This window comes from Aquarana catesbeiana, linkage group LG01 (assembly GCF_042186555.1).
Source record: "Aquarana catesbeiana isolate 2022-GZ linkage group LG01, ASM4218655v1, whole genome shotgun sequence".
NCBI classification, from domain to species: Eukaryota; Metazoa; Chordata; class Amphibia; order Anura; family Ranidae; genus Aquarana; species Aquarana catesbeiana.
The window spans coordinates 565636967-565663219 of NC_133324.1; the positions used below are offsets into that span (position 1 = coordinate 565636967).

Here is a 26253-nt window from a genome sequence, read left to right on the forward strand (position 1 = left end):
AGAACAGAAGATGGTAGGAATCTGCAACCCTTGTTAAAGACCACAACATCCAGAGGGGATTGTTTTCTCTTAACAAAAATTAAGCTACACTTTAAAGCAGGGGTTTCCAAAATATGGCCCTCCAGTTGTTTAACTACAATTCCCATCATGCCTTGTCATGTCTGTTAATGTCAGAGTTTTACAATGTATCATGGGACGTGTAGTTCCGCAACAGCTGGGGGGCCGTAGTTTGGAGATCCCTGCTTTAAAGTATATCTACAGTCAAAACTTTAAATATTTTTGGATAGAATGTGGAAGGTCATGTTTTTTTTGCTTTCTGTGATTTACTCTTTCTATTTTGGATGGTGGCCACTGTCTTTGGGAAAGAAAGTGATAGGAAATCCAAACTTTCACACTTCCTTTAGTACCAATACCTGTTCTGGTAGCATTTGTTCTGGCCGTACCTGTGCTTTACAACTGCATAAACTTTGCGTCCAAACATCTCCTGCGTATAGAATTTAATGGAGCACTAATGTGTAGGCAGGACATTGAAGACTTAGATCGCTGGATGCTGTTAGATCAAGTTAGGAATGTATCTGAGGGTTTGGTTACATCAGAGGAATTGGACAAAATGGATGAATTGACTTTCTTTTAAAGTGTATTTATACTTGAGAGAACATAGCCTCAGTACTGGTTCTCACATTCATCATCAATTCCCTGAAGGCATGTAGTGTTTTTGTCATTACTTTGCATAACAGGTGTGATTAGAGATGGAGCCTGAACTGTTGTGGGAATTTATTTGTTAATACTGTACAAGAATGCACTAGCATCTTTTTCACTCTGTATATTATTTGTCTGATTTGTGATGATCAATCTAGCAAGCCCACCATATCAGGCCATTTTAGCAATGTAATATGTTACGGCATATACTTTCAAAAATAAATAAGAATCAGGAGCATCACAAATATAGAACATCTCGGAAAATCTGTAGACTCACCAGATAAATATATAAAAAGTGAATCTGCACTTGGATCTATAATAGGTCTATATTATAAAGTGGCTAGCACGTAAATACTAATACCAAATAAATACAAAAAATAAAAAAATAAAATAAAAAATAAAAATAAATATTTTAAAAATGTGGCGCTAAAATTCTATATAATAATAATAGATCGCAAACATAATAATTTTAAACATACAGTGAAAATATACTATGTGAGGGTGAGAAATAATTATGAAAAGTGTCAGTAATCTTTGACAAATCACAATGTACAAATATATTCCATATACACAAAATGATGCCAATCAACCACACATGGCCAATCAGTGGCCAATCTCAATATGCAAAGGAATTCACTGAAAAAAGGTGAACTTTCCAACACATAACAAAATGTAAACGTCTCAGTAAGAAAATCTGTGTATCATAAAAATACCAATCGACCATACACACAACAATCTGTAATCAATCTTGATGTAATAGAAAGTCCACTTGATGCAAAATAAACGCTCTTTCCCAGTAGGAGGATCAATCTGTGTATCCCAAGGCTGGCCTTGGGATACACAGATTATTGGCACCGGTCATAATTATTACTCACCCGTCCATGGTATATTTGCACTATATGTTTTAAATTATTATGGTTGCAATTATTAATATATAGAGGTTCAGAGCTGCACTTTTTATTTTTTTGTTATTTAGACTAACCAGATAATATAAATTATTTTTGAACATAACTTTTTTTATATGATCTTTGAACAACACAACATTTGAACATGTTTGTTTAATCTTGCTCACTGAAGGGTCTGATATGTACAAAAAAAATGTATATAATAAAATGAATGGCTTGCTTGGTACTTACAAATATAATAATATTCATGTCCAGGACGAAACTCAAACCCCAGAGAGAATGGCGTAAACAGCTGGAATTTTTCAGAAAACTTCAGTGGTCCATTAGGGGAATCTGGACGATTGCATTCCCATCGTTTGAACCCCTTCTGCCGATGGTCACAGGAGGCATGGCCATCATAATTTACCATATAAAGTATGTAACGCTCCATCCTGTCTGCTGGGAGAGGAATTTCATAATGGGGGCAGTAAATATCCAGGTAATCATTGATGCTCACATCCACAGTGTAGTCACCATGATGGAACCTAAGGAAAAGAATGAGAAAAGTCAGATATTCAGTTTCATTTCTCCTTCGCAGTAATTTCTCTGTAGACAGGATTTTCATGGTCAGACAAAAGCTAGCAGATTAAAAAACATCTTTTCTGTTGGAAAAGATCCAATTCGCTTTATAGTAATGGAAGCGTATACATTTCAGAACAAAAAAGAATACAGCTGAATGAAAAGGAACAAAGGAAATAAACACTTGCTATGAATAGATCATTGATTAGATTAAAAAATAATCTGGATTCAATTTTGTATCATTGACTTGAGGATTATGCTTCTTTGTACAAATTCCTTTCTGGCAGTAATATATGCCGTAAAATATTCAGATGGTCTTCCGATTAATGCAAAATATTTCATTTTAAAGCTGAAATATAGTAGTAGGATCATTTATCGTATTAGATATGGTTAAAGAAAAAACGTTATGCTACAATGGAAACTTAAAGAGGTAAGTGGTGCAAGGTAATATCACAATGTGCTAGTATACATTGCATATGATAATGTAGCATTCAGGGGAAGGGGCTTCATAATCCAGGGCCCACCAAAATCCTCAGCACCAGGCCCATGATGCTCTTAATCCAGGCCGAATGACCAGGGTCGCTAAGGTCGCACTTGCAATCGGGCCCTGGTAATCTGCCACTGTGGCCACTTCCGCCTCTAATATATTTTTTTATAATGGCACACAGTAAAATAATTTAAAAGTGTCATTATAAAAAAAGCACAGATTGTCACACAATACACACTGGGATCTGTGATCCCAGAGTGTATTGTGCTATTATTTAATGACACTGCACAAGTTGCTACCCACCATCTCCTCTTCTGAATGCTGCCCAAGAAGTGGATGCAAACAAATAGAAGCAGGCTTGCCTGCCACTCTCACTACTGAATGTGCTGTCCGGTACAGCATTTAAAGGGTTCTGTAACACTGCAGCAGATGTGAGCAGAGGTACAGGGGGTTAACCATTTGGAGTGCAAAGGTGAACAAAGAAGAGGTGTGCAGAGGCAAGCAGGGAGGGGGTTGGGGTGCAAAGTGGGCATGTAGAAGTAAGCAGAGAGGGGATGGAGTTTGAGAGGTGCAGAGGTGAGTGGAGGGGGATTTTGGATGCAAAAGCAGGCTGAAAGGGGGTGTATAAGGATGCAGAGAGTAGTGGGTCACTGTAAATGCCTCGTTAGGGCTCGTTCACACATGCGGCAGCCCTTTCCACCACTCTGAGAAGCTAATCCCCAATGGAACTATTTTCAGAGTGTGGTTGACAGGTGACCAGGAAGCAAAATGTCACCTCCTTACCACCTGTTTTAACCCAGAAAAGCCACATTACTGTACTGCATAATTTGCATTTCACGCGGTTGCAGGGCAGTTGGGGAAGAACCCTCATTCCCTTGTAATGGATCATTATTGCCGGTGGTACTGCTTGCCAAACATGACAGGCGGTGTAATTTTTGTCACTATAAGTAAAACTCTGCCCAGCTGCCTTTGCAGCTTATGGGGGGGGGGGGGGTTAGGGGTCAGTAAAACCACAGCTCAACCATCCCCTGACCACAAGTATAAATTAGACATTACATTGCTGATTAGTGTAAACATCAGTTATATTGGTGGTTAGTGTAAACCTACCCTTACATTGATAGTCAGTGTAAAATCCCCCTTATATTGGTGGTCTGTGTAAATTACCCCCTTTACATTGGTCTGTGTAAAATGCTCCATTACATAGGTGGTCAGTGTAAACATCCTCTTTACATTGCTGGTCAGTGTAGAATCACCTGTTATATTGGTGGCCAGTGTAAATGCTTCTATTACATTAATGACCAATGTATAATTTTACCGGTGTAAAATCCCCTGTTATGTAAGTGGTTGGGATGGGGGCTCCTTACTTTGGTGGACAATGTAAGCTCCCCCTTACATTGGTGGTCAGTCTAAGGTCCCTCTTCACGTTGGTGGTCAGTATAAATATCCCCCTTACATTGGTGGTCACTGTTAGGTCCCTCCTTACACTGGAGGTCAGTGTAAATTACCCCTTACATTGGTGGCCACTGTAGAAATCCCCCATTACACTGGGGGTTGGTGTAAGGTACCCCTACACAAGGGGGGCGTGTAGAAATAACTTGAGCAGGTTGATGACAACAGGGCAAGCCATTGTTCAAATTTTAGCCAATTTAGCAGAAATCATGTATGGCCAGCTTACTAGTTATAGCTGGCTAAACAAAAACATACATTTTTGCCAATGAACATGCTTTCTTAGCTATGTTTCTGTCCTTATTATGATAAATCTTTCATTGAATACAGTATTTTAAAATGAAATTGTTTAATAGGCTATTGACATTTCTCTTTTAGAACCACACCCATTTTAAACAAATGTCCCGCCTCTAATTAAAGTACATTCTCTGCCCACATTGGCTTGCTGGGCTCACCACATAAAAGGTGTCCCTGGAAACATTTTTGAAATGTTGTCAAATTTGGTATTGAGGTAGAGTTCCTGCAAATTATTTTAAATTTAGGCAGCTGTGCAATTGCTGCAGTAGATAATAAAGAGGATCTTCACCCTGTAAACAAAAAAATTTAAAGTCAGCACCTACAAATACTGGAGCTGACTTTAAAAAAAACACACACTTACCAGTCCCAGGATCCATCGATGTCCTCACCCGACTCAGCTCTTTGCCAGTCTTTGGGTCCTGGCATCGGCATCTTAACTGTGGGCAGCTGACTGTGACTCCTTGCCGCTTGACAATCAGCTGCCCACTCCGCATGCGTGATCCAAAGTCTCCTGGGACATGTTCCAAGAGGCTGTGGGGGATTGAGGGGGAGGTCAAATGTCTGCTCAGATTGCCATGGCGATCAACCCGGAAGTGGGAGTGGGTACCTGTCAAAATCAGGTACCCACCCCCCCTCCAAAAAAAAAGCATTCCATTAAATTTAAATTAAACTCACATGTAATAAATTTTAGCCTTATGGGTGTCACGATTTCCCCATAAGAAACTGCAGAAATCTTTAGATAACTACTCTGCATTGTCAAATGAAAGTGCCTGGCATGGGATTATGAAACTGTGGGATTCCTGCAATGGGTAATGGAGGTAAGAAACACTTAGACAACTGTGTCACATTCATACATACACTCCTACATCAATAATAGGGATTAAATCTCACCTCAGGTAGCACACATTTAAGGCATATGGGAAACATATTAATTGTCAGGTCACAGTAGCTCTACTTTACAGAAATGCTTTGATTTAGGCATCCTTTCAAATGTTAACATTACTTGTAGAAACAGGCCTAACCATGTGCAATATGTAATACAACATAAAATCCACATATGTCATTTACCAGGTCAGACAGCTTGGCATGTAGTCTATAAACTGGTCATAAAGCTGCATATGTTATTACGTTTATTCATGAGATCTAAAACTGCCAGGAAATGCAGATTGTGCATTACGATAAGTAAGTCAGGAATGGAAAAAAAAAGATGCAGTATTCCTTCAATCATGTTATCTAACATACAAGTACAAATAGAGCAAGCTGCTGCTCATTTGCAAGTTTACGTTGGAAATGTCTATAAATCTTTGCTACTTGTTTCAAGGCAGTTTGCTTATGAAAACAGCTTCAGCTATATGAGGAAACATTGACAGCATTCTCAGATATACTCACTGAACGTGTTTGTGTATTCACAGTCAGGTGCAAAACAGGTGCACTAGGTAAAAATAGGACCCGATTAATCAAACATGTATAATATCTTTGCAAATGTATACCAGTGTGATATTGTCCTGTAAAAGTAAAAGCTTAATACAATCCCATCTGCTCTCTGGGGTGATGTGAAGCATTCTTTTTAAAACTAACATTTATGTCTTTGATGGAAACACTGGTTTGAGAATCTTCATGAGCACCCAATGTTTTACAAAAAACAGTATATCCTCATAAGCTAATTCTGACTTCTACTGGTAAAGACAAGCTGGCCCAATCCTTTCCACACATCACTTTTTGACAAACAAGATAAGTCATAGTTATCATTTTTAGTCGTATGGTAGATGACACGGGGGGGGGGGGTATTTACTAAAGGCAAATCCACTTTGCAGTGCAAGTGCACTTGGAAGTAAAGTCGCTGTAGATCCGAGGGGGATATGCAAGGAAAATAAAAAACAGCATTTTAGCTTGCACATGATTGGATGATAAAATCAGCAGAGCTTCCACTCATTTCAGATCTACCCCTTAGATTTACCCCTTAGATTTAGAGCGACTGCACTTCCAAGTGCACTTTCAGTGCACTTTCAAGTGCACTTGCACTGCAAAGTGGATTTGCCTTTCGTAAATAACCCCCAGGATCTTTAGTCTTCAACCATGGGTTATATGCAGCTACATTGGTTGGACTATGGCAAAAAAGAAAGCTGCATTGACATCCATTATATAACCCTTCTAATTCCCCGTCAGCCGTAGTTTCTTTCTAGTGTAATAAGGGGATGGACCTCTTCTCTCTACTGAGAGAACCTTATCTCTTTTCTTCCATTGCTCCTTCTGTAGCTTCCAAATTGGTTGACTCCTGGGCTGAGCCTTGGGGGACCGTACCCAGACCCCCCTTCCTAGAGGTTGAGGCCAGGATGGGGTTCACCCCTTGTATCATGTCAGCAGTGTGGAGAAATCAGCGACCGTATGTTCAGGGCTTGTGCCCCTTATATCAAATCATCAATGGCTTGGCAGATACACTTCACCAGATCTCCATCCGTATGCAGAGGATTCTTCAGCTCCAATTTGCCTCTCTCACAGAGACAGAATCTTCCTTGGGATATTGGAACATATCCTGTCCTTTCTCCAGCCTGGTCTAGATCAGCATCTGGTTTTTAATACCATTAAGTGTCAAACCTTGGTCATTCAGATTAAGGAACTGTTGGCCTCTCAGTCTTTGGTTAAGGTTTTTTTTACAGGGTTCTGCACACATTTCTTGTCCAGTACATTTTCCTGTGACTCGGTGGGACCTTAATCTGGTTCTCTTGGTTCTTCAGAGGCCACCCTTCAAACCTATTGGGGACCTATTCCTTCATCTGACCTCACTTGCAGAGTGTCTTACCTTGTTTCTATTAACTCTGTGGGGAGGGTCTCTGACTTCGCCGATTTCCCTAAAATTGCACAAGGTTGTCCAGAGGCTTAAAGACTATTTTCTCCCTAAGGTGGTTTCCTCCGATATGGGAAGGAGATTTTTTAGTAGCAAAGTATGTAAGTATCAGGGTGGTTTCCTCCTTCCACCTCAACAGGACATTGTTCTTTTCTTCTTCTTGACCTTGTGATACCCGTCACCTCTAGTAAAAGGAAGGCTTACCAGACCGCCAGCCACCCCCCTTACTCAGGGAGGTCAAAGAGCACAAATTGGATCACAGATCCCCAGAAATGAACTCCAGATCTCCTGGGCCTCCTTGATCCCTTGGATGTCTCTTGTCAGTATCCTGGACGGTCTTTCAATCACGGTAAGTATCCCAAGTGTTCAAAAGATTGTGCAAATCTTGCAAAAAAGATATGATACTCCAAATAGTGTGATATTGTTTCATGAAGATTTTTTAGTCACTTTTATGGACTTTTTGTAGATATTCACCATATATATTCTTTTCACCATATTTTTTGCACTTTTATTGTAGCACTTTCCATATATGTATGATATTTTGGCCTTGTGTATATTTTTCAGTTTTGCTTGATTTATGCAAGTTTTTATTTATTTTGCATTTTCTTGTTTCATCTGCGATTTTATATGCGATTTATGCAAGTTTTTGGCAGTATTTAGCATTTTCTTGTTTATATGTGATTTATGGTAACACTGTTCATATTACATGGTCACTAATTTGCACCTTTTTGTAAGTTGTGCCCAACAACTTTCTTCATATATTTTAGCGCTGCACTTTTTTCTACACATTTATTCTGTGCCTCATATCTGGGTTATAGTGTTCAGCTGCTGCATGCTGTTTTTTCACCAAGCGCAGATATTACCCCCTTTTTTTAATTTATTTTCTTCTTATGCCCTGCTCTGAAACTTCCCAAAGAAATTTCTCTCCACTGTCTTCACATGGTACATTGCATGCTTCTTGCTCTACTACTGCTAGATAGAGTAGACAAGTCAGTATTTGAACCTATAGTCTAAAGGAAGAGGTTCTTCCCTCTAGGCATACTCTATCAGTTCTGTTAGTGCTGATAAACTTTTTTGCATCATTCATCTGTCTCTCAGATTTGCATGGCTACAACCTAGGCTTCTGTCCACACATTTGTTAAGTTCCTTCAGGTGGATGTTTGGGACTCCTCTGATGCCAGTTTTGGGTGTAAGGTGCTACAAGCTGAGTCTGTCGCGCCCTTCTTGACTTGTTTGTGTTTGTTTGCTGTTACCCATCCCTCAGTTGCACTGCTTTTGGACATCCCATGATTAAAGACTAAAGATCTTCTGTCCTGTACTGTACTGTACAACCAATAAAATAGGATTTTTGACTTACCAGTAAAATCTGTTTCTTGGAGTACACTATAGGAAACAGGTTCTTTCCTCTATATAATAAACTCCCTATTGCTTGATACAAAACTTAGGCTAGCTGGAAATGGGAGGGGTTTTATAGGGGATGTCCCTGAAGCTTTCCTTTTTGGCCCATTGCCTGAAAGTAGCTGCATATAACTAATGATTAAAGGCTAAAAATTCAATATTCTTTACTCTTTTCCAAAAAACATATTTTACTAGTAAATCAAAAATCTTATAATTAAAATTAGAATTTCGAGACTCCCAAAGCACACATGAAAATATTTCATAGAACATGTAGGCCGCTAGTTGCCTACATTTTATTAATGTATCTAGTTCAGTAGCCACACAGGTGTACTTTTGATACATATCTTCCCCTTTACTTCCAATAAAACCCTCCAATGTACCAAAGGAATGTGTCACAAAGAGAGCCTGCCAATTTAGAGTGCAATTCCCAGTTTTCTCTTTAATTCATGTTATCTTCACAAAAAAATCTGTTTTTTTTCTAGATGTTATCTATATTTTTACCCAGAACGCAAGAAGTCAAACTCTTTTCTGGCACATAAAGCAAGTGAGCTTACTTGACAGGCATGTTGTGGACTTACAGTGCAAGCTAAAGCAGTTAATCCAATTTCATCCATTAAATGAAATATGACTTAACTACAGAATTTAAAATATATTTTTTAAACAGAACCTTAATCAGTCCTTTTACTATTCTGCTGTTTTCCCCTGTACTTCAGCATTCAGACTTGGAGGAAAAAGGAGAGCACTGCAAACCAAGCACACGTTATTGTATTGCACAGTGCTGGGAATGTAACAACTTGAGTCTCTTGATTGAAGAAGAGAGTACATGGATATAATCTCATCAATGAGCTGTTTTTTCAATCTCCAACCACAGTCTTGTCCATTCTGTATTGCCTTAACTGCAGCGGAGAAAAGTAATTGTTAAGGACTTTGTGTAGTATCTGCCAAGGGCTGTCTGCTTTGGAACACAGAATTACAGATTTTTTTTAGCAGGTAAGGCAGTTACATACAGTACATGTGTTTCAAGAGTGCATTTAGCAGTTTGTCTACACTAGCTCTTTGAAATCCAAAGGGACAAATTTATAAAGCAGTGAATGTGATATTTACAGGTCATTAACCCTTCCCTGTAATTTAAAACACAAACACTGGGAAGTTTCACCTGCGGTGAATATTTGGTGGCTGTCACATTCACTGCTTTCTAAATATGCCCCATCCTGTGTCACCTTAGTAGTCAGGCATTGGGGTAATCTCATTGACAATAGATTCAAGTTTCATTTGGAAATGGCAAAACATGTAGGATCTCCTGAATGCCTGTAGTTCTATACAACAACACCTATTCAATATTACACAGTATTTGCAACTTCCCAGTGTGTTCACATTTCAGATTTATTTTTCCAATAGACAACTGGCCTTAAAAGTAAAGATATCTCTGTGTATCTATACCATAAAACAATTGACTGCACCAATGACAGCATTGTCTGATTTACAGTAATGCCCTGTACACACGGTCGGGTTTTCCGACGGAAAATGTGTGATAGGACCTCGTTGTCGGAAATTCTGACCGTGTGTAGGCTCCACCACACATTTTTCATGGGATTTTCCGACACACAAAGTTTGAGAGCTTGCTATAAAATTTTCCGACAACAAAATCCGTTGTCAGAAATTCCGATCGTGTGTACACAAATCCGACGCACAAAGTGCCACACATGCTCAGAATAAATTAAGAGACGAAAGCTATTGGCTACTGCCCCGTTTATAGTCCCGACGTATGTGTTTTACGTCACCGCGGTCAGAATGATCGGATTTTCCGACAACTTTGTGTGACCGTGTGTATGCAAGACAAGTTTGAGCCAACATCCGTCGGAAAAAATCCATGGATTTTGTTGTCGGAATGTCCAATCAATGTCCGACCGTGTGTACAGGGCATAAGAGTGTCCGACTCAGTCAGGTTAAAATGGTACTTAGAGCACTGTATGTTTGAAGCTAGCACCAAGCACATTTTTTTATTCTGAATTACATTAACGAGTGATAATTACACAAACTGGCTGTTCCCTCTGTCCACAAAAAAGTAATACTTCGTTTATGGACTTTTTCATTGAATTCACAAACATCCTTCATATTCCTGCATTTATATGGACTGCTTCCACATTTATGTAGCTTTACCCCCATAGGAGCAGCTGATTAGGATGGGTTTTCTATTCTTTGCCTCAACCTATCCCAAAAACCTCAGTCCCTCTTACATATCAGGTTATGTGTACAAACATATAATATCACAGGAAATCACTGAAAGTAATACTTAGTTCCCGATAGTAGTGCCATATCACAGAAAATAGGCACCAAACCAGGTAGTAAAGGCAAACTTAATATATTGCCACCCAACATGGTTGGTAACTAACTAGGCAGGAATAAAAAGGAATTAACAATGGTAATAACAAAATTTAACACTGCAAAGTAATTAAAGTGTTACTAAACCCAGGACCCTGCATTCATTATATTTGGTCTCCCACAGTACACTGAACATGGAAAAGCAATTATTTTAGTAAATATAATTTGCTAAATACCCTTTTTCATCAGCAGTATATAGCAGCCTTATGACTTCTATGAGTGTCTGGTTAAAGCTTGTAGGAGGAGTTTTCATTATCCCATGATCATCCTATGAGAATGCAGTACCCCTGACCTCTGTCTGGATAGTGTTGATTGGTCCTGTGCTGATCACATGCACTCTCCCAAGAAAAAAAATATATTGTAATCAGTGGAAGAAGAAGATAATCAGAGAACACAGGATCGAATAGCCTTTGTAGGCTACTTTCACACTGAAAGCGCCCGGCATTAGCGGTAAAGTACCACTAGTTTTAGCGGCACCTTACCGTCGTTTTAGCTGTGCTTTTCGGACAACGAAGAAAGGGTTAAAAGCACCTGTGTTGTGGCACTGCCAAAGCACTTTGCAGGCGCTTCGGCAGCTATTAGCGCTATTTTTAGCTCCAAAATGCCTGAAAAGCGTGAAGTGTGAAAGGGGTCTTACACAATGCAGAGGATTAACCCCTTAGGTTCCAGTGAGTGAGTATAACAAGCATGCTTTACTGCATATACAGACTGATTTTACCCGGGTGATCTTACTCTGAGTCTCAGGGTCGGATCTCCTCTGGTGTGGTCTCCTGCTGGCTGGTGAATATTCAGCTGCTTTCTCTCTAACTCCCTAAGCACCAAGAGGAAGAACTTTCCAGTGCAGCTTAATAAAGATCATCTCTCACTCCTCCTACAGCACAGTGTGTATTGGGATCTGTAGTGTAAGGAACCAATTGGCCCCATTAAATGGCTGCCATCTCAAACTACAACTCCGAGGACACTCAGCGCTCTGCATAAAGGTCTATGGCAAGCTTTTCCCTGCTGGCTGGAGGAGAACTGTGCCGCATAACATCAGTATCTCAGTAGAGGGAGAGAAGAAGAAAATGCAATGTCTTCTTTTACATATTGTTGTAGCCCAGTACCAGGCTAAATTTACAAATGGTTGGCATGCCTGCTACAATGCACAAGTACTATGTTCTTCATAAGAATATATTTTACAGTGGTCTAATCACAGTTTAAAACATACTTTATTAAAATATGCCATACTTGTTTTCCAGTGCTAAAATTAAAGATTGGTTTCTAAGTTATTATTTAAAATTAAGTTTCAGTGTATGAGCTGGGTAGGACTGCTAGAAATGATACTTCTCTCAATCCTGTTGCCTGCAATTCGCATCCCCTTTCCACACCATTAACTACCACTAGAGTGTATCTACGTTATATAAAAAAAACAATTGCTCACAAGGGCCAGGCTATATTAAGTAAAATAGGAGGGGTGAGCTCGGTTCTTCAGTTATTTATGTGTTACTTTTTGTATTCTCTCTCTGTTCGTGTTTCCATCTCACCATGGTATAGTGTTAACTTCCCCTGCCAAAATGAATTACCTACTGTGCTTTTATCAGCTCAACGTATATGTGTTTAGAGGCAATTACTCATCTATTGATTCCCCATGTCTCTTTCCGATACAGAATATGTATTCCTTGAACAACACATTACACAGGAAAACCTCCTTGCCATTGGTTTAGATATGTGAATGACACCTGAGTCAAGGGGCCACACAATGCTTTTGTGGTAAAGAGGCATCATGCATGATGTGATGGTTTGGGGAACTTTGCTTTGCACAACATGTTAGGCATCATACCGATGAGTGAATGTAATTTATTGTGTGATTGGAGCTGTATTGCAATGTAGTGTATTTATGCATTGCATCGCAGTACAGAGTGGAATGTACCCCGATTAGGTATTTTGTTTTTTATATATTTTATATAAAAATAAAGCATATTTTTAAATAAGAAATATGTACTACAAGCCTAAGGGAGCAGTGGAGGCTCTGGCATTTGAATGTGAATGACTGGGGCAAAGAGTCAGGAGGGGCTTGAAGTTGGAGAGAAATTGAAGCCCTGTGCACAGCCTGGATCTAGGTGTCAAGGTCCAGGAAATGGTTCCTGAACTTCAGCAGTGTTGTTACCTTAACCACTTCAGCCCCAGAAGAATTTACCCCCTTCCTGACCAGGCCATTTTTTGCTAAACGGCACTGCATCGCTTTAACTGACAATTGCACGGTTGTGCAATGTTGTACTCAAACAAAGTTGAAGTCCTTTTTTCCCCACAAATAGAGCTTTCTTTTGGTGGTATTTGATCACCTAAATAATATAAAGTTTTTTGCGCTATAAACAAAAAAAGGGCGTCAATTATATATTTTGTACTTTTTGCTATAATAAATATCCCAATTTAAAAAAAAAAAACAAATTTGTTCCTCAGTTTAAGCCGATACGTATTCTTCTACATATTTTTGGTAAAAAAAATCGCAATAAGCGTATATTGATTGGTTGGCGGAAAAGTTATAGCGTCTGTAAAATAGGGGATAGATTTATGGCATTATTATTATTTTGTTTTTACTAGTAATGGCGGTGATCAGAAATTTTTATCATGACTGCGACATTGAGGCGGGCAGATCGGACACTTTTGACAATTTTTTGGGACCAGTGACATTTATACAGCGATCAGAGCTAAAAATAGCCATTGATTACTGTATACAGTGGGGACGGAAAGTATTCAGACCCCCTTAAATTTTTCACTCTTTGTTATATTGCAGCCATTTGCTAAAATCATTTAAGTTAATTTTTTTCCCTCATTAATGTACACACAGCACCCCATATTGACAGAAAAACACAGAATTGTTGACATTTTTGCAGATTTATTAAAAAAGAAAAACTGAAATATTACATGGTCCTAAGTATTCAGACCCTTTGCTGTGACACTCATATATTTAACTCAAGTGCTGTCCATTTCTTCTGATCATCCTTGAGATGGTTCTACACCTTCATTTGAGTCCAGCTGTGTTTGATTATACTGATTGGACTTGATTAGGAAAGCCACACACCTGTCTATATAAGACCTTACAGATCACAGTGCATGTCAGAGCAAATGAGAATTATGAGGTCAAAGGAACTGTCTGAAGAGCTCAGAGACAGAATTGTGGCAAGGCACAGATCTGGCCAAGGTTACAAAAAATGTCTGCTGCACTTAAGGTTGCTAAGAGCACAGTGGCCTCCATAATACTTAAATGGAAGGTGTTTGGGATGACCAGAACCCTCCTAGAGCTGACCGTCTGCCACCAGTTGGGGCTTTATGGCAGAGTGGCCCAACGGAAGCCTCTCCTCAGTGCAAGACACATGAAAGCCCGCATAGAGTTTGCTAAAAAAACACCTGAAGGACTCCAAGATGGTGAGAAATAAGATTCTCTGGTCTGATGAGACCAAGATAGAACTTTTTGGCCTTAATTCTAAGCGGTATGTGTGGAGAACTGCTGATCACCTGTCCAATACAGTCCCAACAGTGAAGCATGGTGGTGGCAGGTGGGGGTGTTTTTCAGCTGCAGGGACAGGACGACTGGTTGAAATCGAGGTAAAGATGAATTAGGCCAAATGCAGGGATATTCTGGACGAAAACCTTCTCTAGAGTGCTCAGGACCTCAGACTGGGCCGAAGGTTTACCTTCCAACAAGACAATGACCCTAAGCACACAGCTAAAATAACGAAGGAGTGGCTTCACAACAACTCCGTGACTGTTCTTGAATGGCCCAGCCAGAGCCCTGACTTAAACCCAATTGAGCATCTCTGGAGAGACCTAAAAATGGCTGTCCACCAACGTTTACCATCCAACCTGACAGAACTGGAGAGGATCTATAAGGAGGAATGGCAGAGGATCCCCAAATCCAGGTGTGAAAAACTTGTTGCATCTTTCCCAAAAAGACTCATGGCTGTATTAGATCAAAAGGGTGCTTCTACTAAATACTGAGCAAAGGGTCTGAATACTTAGGACCATGTGATATTTCATTTTTTCTTTTTTTAAAAATCTGCAAAAATGTCAACAATTCTGTACTGTGGGGTGCTATGTGTACATTAATGAGGAAAAAAAAATTAACGTAAATGATTTTAGCAAATGGCTGAAATATAACAAAGTGTGAAAAATTTCAGGGGGTCTGAATACTTTCCGTCCCCACTGTAAATGTCATTGGCAGGGAAGGGGTTAACACTAGGGGGCAATCATCAGGTTAACTGTGTTCCCTAGGTGTGTTCTAAATGTGGGGGGGTTGGAATGACTAGAGGAGGAGACCGATCGGTGTTCCTACTTAGGAGCACAGAATCTGTCTCTACTCCCCTAAGACAACTGGGATTTGTGTGCATCAGCTCCGGGGACACGCCTCCGGCGCATGCGCCCGCTAAAGCGTCTTAAACAGCCGACATACAGCTATGACGGCTCGCGCAGGGGAGCCAACCTGCCGCAGTATAACTGTGGCGGCTGGTCCGGAAGCGGTTAAAGATTAAATCAAGGAAAACAAATATTATCTAAATACAAAAGACATGTATTGTTACTTAGGTCCTTCATATATTTCTTCCAGATCTGTGGAGTAATCCATTATAAACTGTGACTAAGGCTCAGTATTCATACCAGACACCTGTCAGCACTGCCTGTCACTCATCGCGAAAGGAAAAAAAGTTTTCCTTTCCCGATCAGCGAGCCAGCTCGGCGCTGGCTCCCGCAACGGGATTGCAGGTGTCAAATCTCGCCGATAAATGCGGCGAGATTGACACAATATCGCGGTCACCTCACGCCGAAAAGCATCAACAAGGATTTTGGAGTTGCCGACTCTTCTCTCTTATATAATCCATTATAAAACAGCTCCTGCACTTTGCCTCTTTGCAGCTTTCTCGAAAATAAACGGTCCCTGCCATCTGTCAGCTATGCCTGCACCTCTCTCTGAAAAGTGAACAGATCACTCTAAGGACAGCAATGCGGGTGCAAAGAAGCCCATACAATACAGTGAGACAGACACAGGCAAGGCAGCACAACATAAAAGCAGAGCTAGAGTTAGGGAATCCCCTAAGAGTTACAGTATCTCAAAAAAGTAAGTACACCCCTCACATGTTTGTAAATATTTTATTATATCTTTTCATGCGACAACATTGAAAATTGACACTTTACTACAATGTAAAGTAGTGAATGTACAGCTTGTATAACAATGTACATTTGTTGTCCCCTTAAAATAACTCAACACACAGCTATTAATGTCTAAACCGCTGGCAACAAAAGTGAGTACACCCCTGTGAAAATGTTCAAATTGGGCCCATTAGCCATTTTCCTTCCCCGGTGCCATGTGACTCATTAGTGTTACAAGGTCTCAGGTTTGAATGGGGAGCAGGTGTGTTAAATTTGGTGTTATCACTCTCACTCTCTCATACTGGTCACTGGACGTTCAATATGGCACCTCATGGCAAAGAACTCTCTGAGGAACTGAAAAAAAGAATTGTTGCTCTACATAAAGATGGCCTAGGCTATAAGAAGATTGCCAAGACCCTGAAACTGAGCTGCAGCACGGTGGCCAAGACCATACAGCGGTTTAACAGAACAGGTTCCACTCAGAACAGGCCTCGCCATGGTCGACCAAAGAAGTTGAGTGCACATGCTCAGCGTCATATACAGAGGTTGTGTTTGGGAAATAGACGTATGAGTGCTGCCAGCATTGCTGCAGAGGTTGAAGGGGTGAGGGTCAACCTGTCAGTGCTCAGACCATAAGCCACACATTGCATCAAATTGGTTTGCTTGGCTGTCGTCCCAGAAGGAAGCCTCTTCTAAAGATGATGCACAAGAAAGCCCACAAACAGTTTTCTAAAGACAAGCAGACTAAGAACATGGATTACTGGAACCATGTCCTATGGTCTGATGAGACCAAGATAAACTTATTTGGTTCAGATGATGTCAAGCGTGTGTGGCGGCCACCAGGTGAGGAGTACAAAGACAAGTGGGTCTTGCCTACAGTCCTGCATGAGTGCTGCTGGCACTGGGGAGCTACAGTTCATTGAGGGAACCATGAATGCCAACATATACTGTGGCATACTGAAGCAGAACATGATCCCCTCCCTTCAGAGACTGGGCTGCAGGGCAGTATTCCAACATGATAACGACCCCAAACACACCTTCAAGACAAACACTGCCTTGCTACAGAAGCTGAGGGTAAAGGTGATGGACTGGCCAAGCATGTCTCCAGACCTAAAGCCTATTGAGCATCTGTGGGGCATCCTCAAACGGAAGGTGGAGAAGCGCACGGTCTCTAACATCCACCAGCTCTGTGATGTCGTCATGGAGGAGTGGAAGAGGACTCCAGTGGCAACCTGTGAAGCTCTGGTGAACTCCATTCCCACGAGGGTTAAGGCAGTGCTGGAAAATAATGGTGGCCAGACAAAATTTTGACACTTTGGACCCAATTTGGACATTTTCACTTAGGGGTTTATTTCACTTAGGAGTTATTTTGTGGGGACAGCAAATTTACACTGTTATACAAGCTGTACACTCACTGAATGAGCAGTGTATACAACGCTCCTCCACCACTCCTGCCCATTGAAATGAATGGGCACCACTGCCGAAGCGCCGGCAAATCGCCTGCAAAGCGCCTTGGCAGCTGCGCTACATGGGCGCATTTAACCCTTTATTCGGCCGCTAGTGGGGGTTAAAAACGCCCGCTAGCGGCCAATTAGCACCGCTAAAATGACGGTAAAGCGCCGCTAAATTTAAAAGTTAGCAGCTACAAATACTATAGCTGCCAAATTTGAAAAAACTGAGACTCTCCAGCCCAGGAGTCCAGCACTGCCTTCACCAGGGCCGGTTCTTTGCCACTCTTCAGATCCCTGGTGCCACCATCTTGGATGTGGGAGTCGGCTGTAACTTTATGCTCTTTTACAGCCCCCGCTGCGCATGTGGGAGAGAACACTGCTATGGTCCCGCAGGCTCCTGTGGCATGTGATGCGACAGTGGGGTGGTCCATGCTTAGGTAATTCTCACCTAGAAGGGATACCTGCTTCCAGTTAAAACAAAAAAAAAAAAAAAAAATATATTGGAGGAACGGTGGGAGACCGCGAATGGGCAGTCTGCTTTAAGCCATGCTTGGAATACTTTATAAATAATTAAGCTAACAGGTACAATCACGTAGTCTTCATCTTTGCTCTAATACACTAAGGGCGCATTTTATGAGGGATATCTGGGTGTCAAAGCACAAGAAAAAACAGTGAGGCATGCAGCTGCAACTTGACGCAAAAAGTATGCTGATATGATAAAGATGTTCAGTTGTTGGTCAATGATCATTAAAATAGGAAAAATCCTGATCTACAGAACTCAGGGTCTGTGTTTTGGTCACTTCAAATGGATATTTCATTCCAATACAAGTCTATGGGAATGCAAAACCCACTTGAAGGAGGTGAACTTCAGGTTATACACTGGGTACACACTGGCCAAATGTTGGAAGACTGGTTTCTGTTGGACGAGCTGCGCATGCTGGCAAACCAGCATCCGACCGACTCCCGATCAGCGCTCTCAGCCACGCCCCCCACCTGTTCTGGGGGGGGGGCATTCCCCTGTCAGAACACAACAGCTCAGCAGGGGAGATCACTGAACTAACCTTGCATGGTTAGTACAGTGTCTCCAACCGTATGATTTTTCTTGTTCAACCCACAGGGTTGAATAAAAAAAAAACAAATAGTGTGTAACCCGGCTTTAGACTTTCTATCAATTGTTAGTGCCAAACATGGTGATTGCAGAGTCTCTGAAACTACAGAGTTCCTGTGTTTTCCATGCACTGAAATGTCTATAGCCCTGGTGCACAATATGCAACCCATAACCGAATGGCTTCCTGTGTGGGCCCCCATGTCCTGGGCTGGTTCCACAACTGCTGACTTTGCAGAGCTGCAACACTGTGCCAGGCACCAAAATGCTTTTTCCAGCACCCAGCACCGAATAAGACGACACTGTTAGGCAAAGTGATCCCCGCCTAGCAGTACCGGTAAGTAGGAAGCAACAGAGAGCAATGTGGGAGTGTGTGATCAGGTAAGGTTAAATTCTGCTGCTGTTGCCACTGTACTCTTGGGGGGGGGGGGTAAAATAAACACTTAATACCAAAGCAGGGGGTGGGAGGTTTTCTGCTGTGGTAACCATTTAAACATTTAAGCTGGGTGATCCTAGAAGGATCTACTGCTGTGGTAACTTATTTAAACATTCAAAATAGTGTAAATAAAGATATACGTACTTCTACCCATTGTTGTAAAGAAGTGGTTCTCAACCCCAGTCCTCAAGTACCCCCAACAGGCCATGTTTTGGGAATCTCTCTTAGATGAAATAGCTGTCCAAAATACCAAGCCATTGACTCTGATTTAAAGCACCTGTGCAAGATAAAGGGAAACCTGCAAACATGGCCTGTTGGGGGTACTTGAGGACTGAGGTTGAGAACCGCTGTTGTAAAGAATAGTTATTTGAGCAGTTGCGGACTTCCCATCAACAAATATAGGCATTATTCTTTGAGAGTCCTTTACCATTAACACCTTGTTGTTGAAGGGACCCGAGGAGAGGGGAGGGTGTTGGAAATTATCATATTTTTTTAGATGTAAAGATGGAATTATCCTTTAATGCTTTTCCACTGGAACATGTCCCCAATGGCAGTGTCCAGCTTCCGATGTTTTTTACAGTAGTTTGCCTATTATCAATAAAAATAGCCAGCATTTAACAGCAAGACTCAAAACTTTTAGCTCCAAATGGAAGGGCTCTACCCTACCATTGCTTATGTTGTCAATTTAGCTACTAGGTATATGCTGTTTGAAAACATTTGCTAACATCTGGTGGCTATGTTTTCATTGTAAAATTACTTCCTCAATGGCAGTCATCTAACATGCTTGTTGTGGTTGCATTACAATGACCCAGTTTGGTGTTATCTTAATTTAGCAAAGAGTATGTTTGTCTAGCATATTATGTGCTAAGTGAACATCCCCTAATCTTTTAGTAACTTCAACCCACGGATTCTTACCCTGATATGTAACAAGCAACTTGTGAATGTCTAAAGCCCCTCCTCTTTTCCCTCTCCCACCAATTTCCCTTTAGTTTATTGTTATAAAAATACAGTATATTGTAACAAAGTTTTCCAGCTCTTAGGAAATTATTAATATTGGAGATTCCACTGACTAGACCATATATGCCTACTTTTAGAACTTATTTTAGTTTATTTTAGTTCGTGAAGCGATGCAATAAATTGATAACCTGGAATCCCTTAAAATGAACAATACATTTTTGGTACAAAACAGAAATTAAGCTTTCATTGCTCTGTTTGGCTGGATTGTGCTCATTTACTTCAATGAAAGTCATATATTATGAGAAAACACCAGCTTTGCTTTCTACCAAGGAACAAAAAGACATGCTATTTCTCTAATTTGAAAAATGCAAACCACGCAAGTTGCTACGAATAGCAGAAGATGAGATTGCTCACTTGTAAATGGAGACTCAAATGCGAGCTCAGCAGTGCACTGTCATAAGCCAGCTCATTTCTGCATACAGACAGCCCTGAGGAATTAATGCTACATGAATATTAGAAGCACCCATGTCTTTCTATACATATTTCATCAATTCTACCCGTACAAAGAGAGGGGTTAATTGTATGTTTTATTTTATTGCTCAGTGAAGGTGAGAAGTGAACAATCTCAATCTCTTCACAAATGCATTTTACTCCCCTGTGTGCAGCTATCCATTGTTATAGGGATTAATTGAAATATCTTGTAAGATTTTCCGTACATGAATTTGACAAAATTTATGTGTCCCCCATGTTAAATCCCAAAGCAGGATGTTGACGTTTTTTCACAGCAGGGTTTCCTCACCAATTAATTTGAGGTTTCTACCCATTGCACTTCTAGTTGGATAAATCTACCTCGCTAGCAGAGATATGTCAGGCCTGTCGCTACGATTCTGTTTTGAGTCTCTGACAGGTAGAGGAGAAATCTACCCTAATTACCTGCAAAAACAATTGTTGACTTCATTCTAGAGCGACTGGTATACTTAGGATAAAAATGTTTTGCCCAGGGCTCTTCTGAATAGATGCCAGGCTGAGACAATGAAAGAAGTTAATACAGTTATCTCTGGTGGGAAATAGAAGTGTGTACATATTTTGAGAGTTTGGGACATGTGTACTGCCTTTGGGACAGGTAGTGTGGGTGTGTTTTGTATGTGGCTTAAATTAACTTGTCAAACCCCAGAGGAGCCTGTAAGGGATTTCATTTCTTGAAAAAATATGGAGTACAGTTTATTCTGTTTGCTTCATGACTTCATTTTATTTTAGAAAGCCTAGCTGTTGTGACTCTATAAAGGTTCTGAACAACTTTCTACTTGGTTAAAACAGTGTTGTAGTTGAAAATAGACAACAGTACAAGAATCCTTGAAGAAGACCTCAAAAGCAACTTTTAAGCTCATCTCCAAGTAAAAATCAAAGCCGACTCATCCTTCGCACCCATTCATCATTTTGTTTTTTTTTAAAAAGGGACACCCAAAACCTTTTTTTTAATTATCTGGCTCTGTCATCATGTGACCCTTCAGAGCACCTCTGCCAATAGTGGAGACCGATGTTCAACTACTGCAGTCCAGATCTGCTGCCAACTGAACCCGTTGCTGCCTCATGTCATGATGCCATCACACTACTTTGCCCCTGGAAGATGCAATTTTTTTGCGAAACGCAGCGTAGGGCTGAGCGGTATCATCGCATCACCTCCCACTGTCGCTGTATATGTAGCAGGACGGGCTATCTGTGGTTATCCGGCCGGTGCCACAGACTGTTCTTCTACTGAGGATGTTATTTCCTATTCTACATGTGAGTGTTTACTATTTTTTAAAATAAATACCATTTGATTTTACACTATGCGAGCCCTCCTCTTTTCCTCCTTATGATGATAACACTCTGCTGAGGGCTGAGTCCTTCCCTGTGGACCCATTTGTCTCCACCACAGTTCCTGACATCCCTTTCCAGCCTCCATCTTCACTCCTGGGAGTTCCGGATCAGCAGGATCTCACAGCCCATTTAGACCCTCTGTAACGGGGGGTCATGGGGTTCTGGTAAGCGGCCAGGCTCTTTATTTATGGCGGTGGACCCACACACCTAGGATTCCATACAATTGAATAACCCAGGATTGTCAATCACTTTTTTTTGGGTGTTTTCTCCATATGGACTATTTCTTTAATACTTCACACTTATATTTCTAATTTTGTATATATCATACATGGAACTCATTCTTTTTAAAGATTCTTTGCACTAATTGTGATACATTATTGTATAATTTGTATATGTACCCAAAGGGGCCTGTGCATTCCCCCAACTTTGTATAGTGTGCCACACTATCACATTTATATATATATTTTTTGTATTTTGATTTTCTTTAGGTCGTGGCACCCTTTAGCCACACACACACTAATTTGTTCAGCGCGAGTCACCAATTTTCCCATCACACTACTTTAGCCTTCTGGAGCCTGTGGTAACCCTGCTGCTAGATAGCCAATAGGAAGTGTCCACATCATCCAGACAGTGGCACCCGAATAAGGGCCCTCTCACTTTGCACTGAGGAAAAAAGAAGATTCCGTACTCAGCACATCACATGACAGTGGATTCAGAGAAGTATTCTTGGCATTCTTTTTTATATAATTGGGCAACATGTTTGGGGGTCTCTGGCCAGAAAAGAGCTTTATGCATCCCTCCTTAAAGCGGAAGTAAACCCATAGAGTTAACAGTTTCAAATGCCAGGAATGTAATTGTCACATTAGATGTGCTCACAACCAACTATCAAACCAACCAATAGCTGGTGTCATCGCTGATCACATGTGCAGCATCATGGCAGTTGAACATTAAACAGAGGCCAAGATGGCAGCTTCCTTGGCTGAAAACAATAGGAGGGTTTACTTCCACTTTAATAAGAATTTCAGTACTACTTTCCAAATGTCATTCAGAGCCACAGAACAGTGTAAAACACAAGTACTGGACACAAGTGCAAGGATTGGACATTTTCAATTAAAGAGGGAAAGACTCCCATATACCAAGCCATGAAGAGCAGTGTTAGTACAGACATCAGTCTCAGTAGGTAAAATGCATGTATGCAGGTGCTTCTGAGATACATTCACTTGCGTTTGAGCTACTTTGATTTGTCTTTCTAAGCGCTCTAACTCTATTGATTTGATATGGTACACTATACTGAACTCAGGAGGATATTTAAGAAACTGTCCGTTGTCCGAGAATAGGCAAAGACATGCATCTTGATTTACAGGGTAGTTAGTATAGGTGTTAGAAGGGAGCGGGAGCAGTTTTAAAGTGTTACTAAACCTAGGACCCTGCATTCACTATATCTGGTCTCTCACAGTACACAGAACATGGAAATGCAATTATTTTAAATATAAACTGCTGAACACACTTTCTCATCAGCAGTTACATCAGTCTTGTGACTTCTATCAGTGTCTGATTAAAGCTTGTAGGAGTAGTTTTCATTCTCCTACGACTGTCCTATGAGAATACAGGACCCCTGACCCTCTGTCTGGACAGTGCTGATTGGCCCTGTGCTGATCACATGCACTCTCCCAAGAAAAAAAACCTCTCTAGCAATACACACCAAACTGAGCACGTGCAGCTTGTCCCCTAGTCTCTGTACTATAAAAAGATGGGTTGGGGACAGTAGAAGAGGGGGAGGAACAGAGAAGACAGGATCAAACAGCCTTTTTACACAATGCAGAGGATTAACCCCTTAGGTTCTGCAGTGAGTATAAGAAGCATGCTTTACTGTATATACAGACTGATTTTACTGTTGTGGGGTTAGTAACACATTAAGCTTAGTTGTAGCCTGGAGTTCCACTTTAATTACTTACCAAATAATTTGTAATTATGATCAGCAAGTTTTTTGGTTTACCTACATCTGCAACACTGTACTGCAGATATGACCACACTACAATTCTCCAGTTATGCTGCATTAGCAAAAATGTAGATGGTCCAATTTTTAGTCCATTAACGTGAACACTAACATAACCAACATACAACAGAACACCATGGTGTGAACTGGTCCTCAAAAATCCTTTAGCAGGTAATACATTAAACGTATATGTGTTTTAACTGTGCATTTAGGCTTTGCTTGCTTTTCCACTTTGGTTCAAAAATTGCTGCAATGAAGCAGTGTAGGAAAACAAACATATATGAAGTGTCATATGGTCATAATGTGTTCGTTGGGCTTGCTGTCTGTATTGAAAGTGCATGTTGTAAGACCAATAATAAAATCTGTTCCTAAAAAGATATGCTTCACAAGTAAACTCACCAAAATTTACAGGCACAAATCATAAATATGCAGTAAGTGCCTTAAATGAAATGTCTATACCTACAATGCTAGGTAGAATAGAGTATTGTTACACTTCAATTTTAGTTTATAGATTTGCACTGGACTAACCTGTACAGAACAGTAGAATCTGTTATATTTATATTTTTAGTATATATATATATATATATATATATATATATATATATATATATATATATATATTTGTATTTTTTTTTTTGTTGTAAAATACATTTTGAAAACATTACATTTGCCCTCAATGTTTAAAAGGTGCTATCAATCAAAATTAACTTTCCAAAAAAAATTATTAAAGTAGAAATTAAGTGTACAGTAACATATGCAAACAGATTTCAGGTGAAACATCTGCTCTACAAAACGATTTTACCTTTCTTGTGTATAAAATTAGTATTTGATTACAATAAACTCCCTCAGAACCTTCAGAGTCAATCAGGAGTTGGTGGTTTTTACTGGCAAGCTTTTGCAGGTCAGAAAAGTTTTGAGAAGGACAGCGAATCGGAGATGTTATCATTGATGAATTTTTAATGTAATATATGTGCATAACAGAAATGTTCACTCTTAGGGCAAATAAAATGTCTATTATTTTCTGTTCATAACTGTGATCACAGATTCATCAGTTTGGGCTGTTAGTACATGCCATGCTACAAACTATATATGTGATTCTTATGTGCTACAGCAAAATCAATTCTAATTACAGCCTGTCTGCATCTACATGGCCATCACACATTAACTGCTATCTCACTACTAAAAATTGAAAGAAATCAAGCTGTTGCAATCGTTTTTTTAAATGTGCAAAAATATTGATGTCAGGTGTAAAACCAAATAGGCATCAAAGGTTATAATAGGAACCCGACATAGAAGGTGAATGCATCAAGGATGTCATTCTTGTCCTTTCTTCATTACCTGGTGTTTTGCCATCCTGAAAATAACCTGTGCATATTAGTTGTCAGGACATCTCATACTTTATGTACACGCTTTTAGATCAGTAAATCAGTATGCATTAATGGAAAGATAAAGATGCCATCTCCAGAGCTTACAACTTAAAAAATCAAGTCAGCAATGGCAGCTCCCATATTCCTAACCTCACTGATGCCCTTTAAACATGAGAAAATACACATACCCAAGCAACAGAAAATTAAAGGAGCACTAAGATGTCTAGAATGCTTTCTTGTACTTACGGCATTTACAATCATAGCAGTGCACTGCCCGACTCATACCTTGAGAACTGCAGTCTTCTCACAGTATTGATTAGTAATGAGTTGAGGGGTTAGTGAACTAATATTGGTTATTGTGTCTGCTTCAAAATACTGATTTGAGCATGACCTCTGAACACTGGCACTTGACGAGCCTGATTCAGATGATAAAATAGGGCAGATGATAAAACACGTGGCTAGTGATTAGCCGCCATAGTAATCTGCAAAAGTACTAAGACCTTAACACTAGTCCCATAGCAAACTTGCTGGATTGAAGAGTCATGATTGTGAGGTTTTTGCAGAGTAACAGCGCGGCCAGCATCAACCAGTGACATCCCAATCCATTCTAATAAAAATCCTTGTGGTTTTTCTTTGGTGCTTTTGGTACTTGGCTACTCTATGGGCACAGAGCATAAATTATCAACACAGGTTATGTGTGAATTCCTTAACATGCTAATAGAAAAGGATGAGGAAGGATTTTGCATACTAAAACTAGTGTGTACTGCCATCTTGACGGATGGGCTGGTCTAATTGATACGCAAATATAAACACAAAAGAATTAACTGCATTGAATCTCCCAAATCTGTGCACTTCACCCCCCTCATATATTCTGACTAGATTGACAGGCATAAATGGTACGCCTGTTGTAATATGTTTGCAAGGGGAGACAAGTGCGAGGAGC

The 26253-nt window shown here is 40.3% G+C and overlaps 1 protein-coding gene across 1 annotated transcript in view; it reads right to left on the reverse strand.

Annotated features, from left to right (window-relative positions):
• The window catches only part of EFNA2 (ephrin A2), a 461529-nt gene that overhangs the window by 118434 nt on the left and 316842 nt on the right, over positions 1-26253 (reverse strand). Inside the window, exon 2 of the mRNA XM_073596928.1 lies at positions 1836-2128. Coding sequence (XP_073453029.1) covers positions 1836-2128 — 293 coding nt within the window. The remainder of the gene's footprint in view (positions 1-1835; positions 2129-26253) is intronic.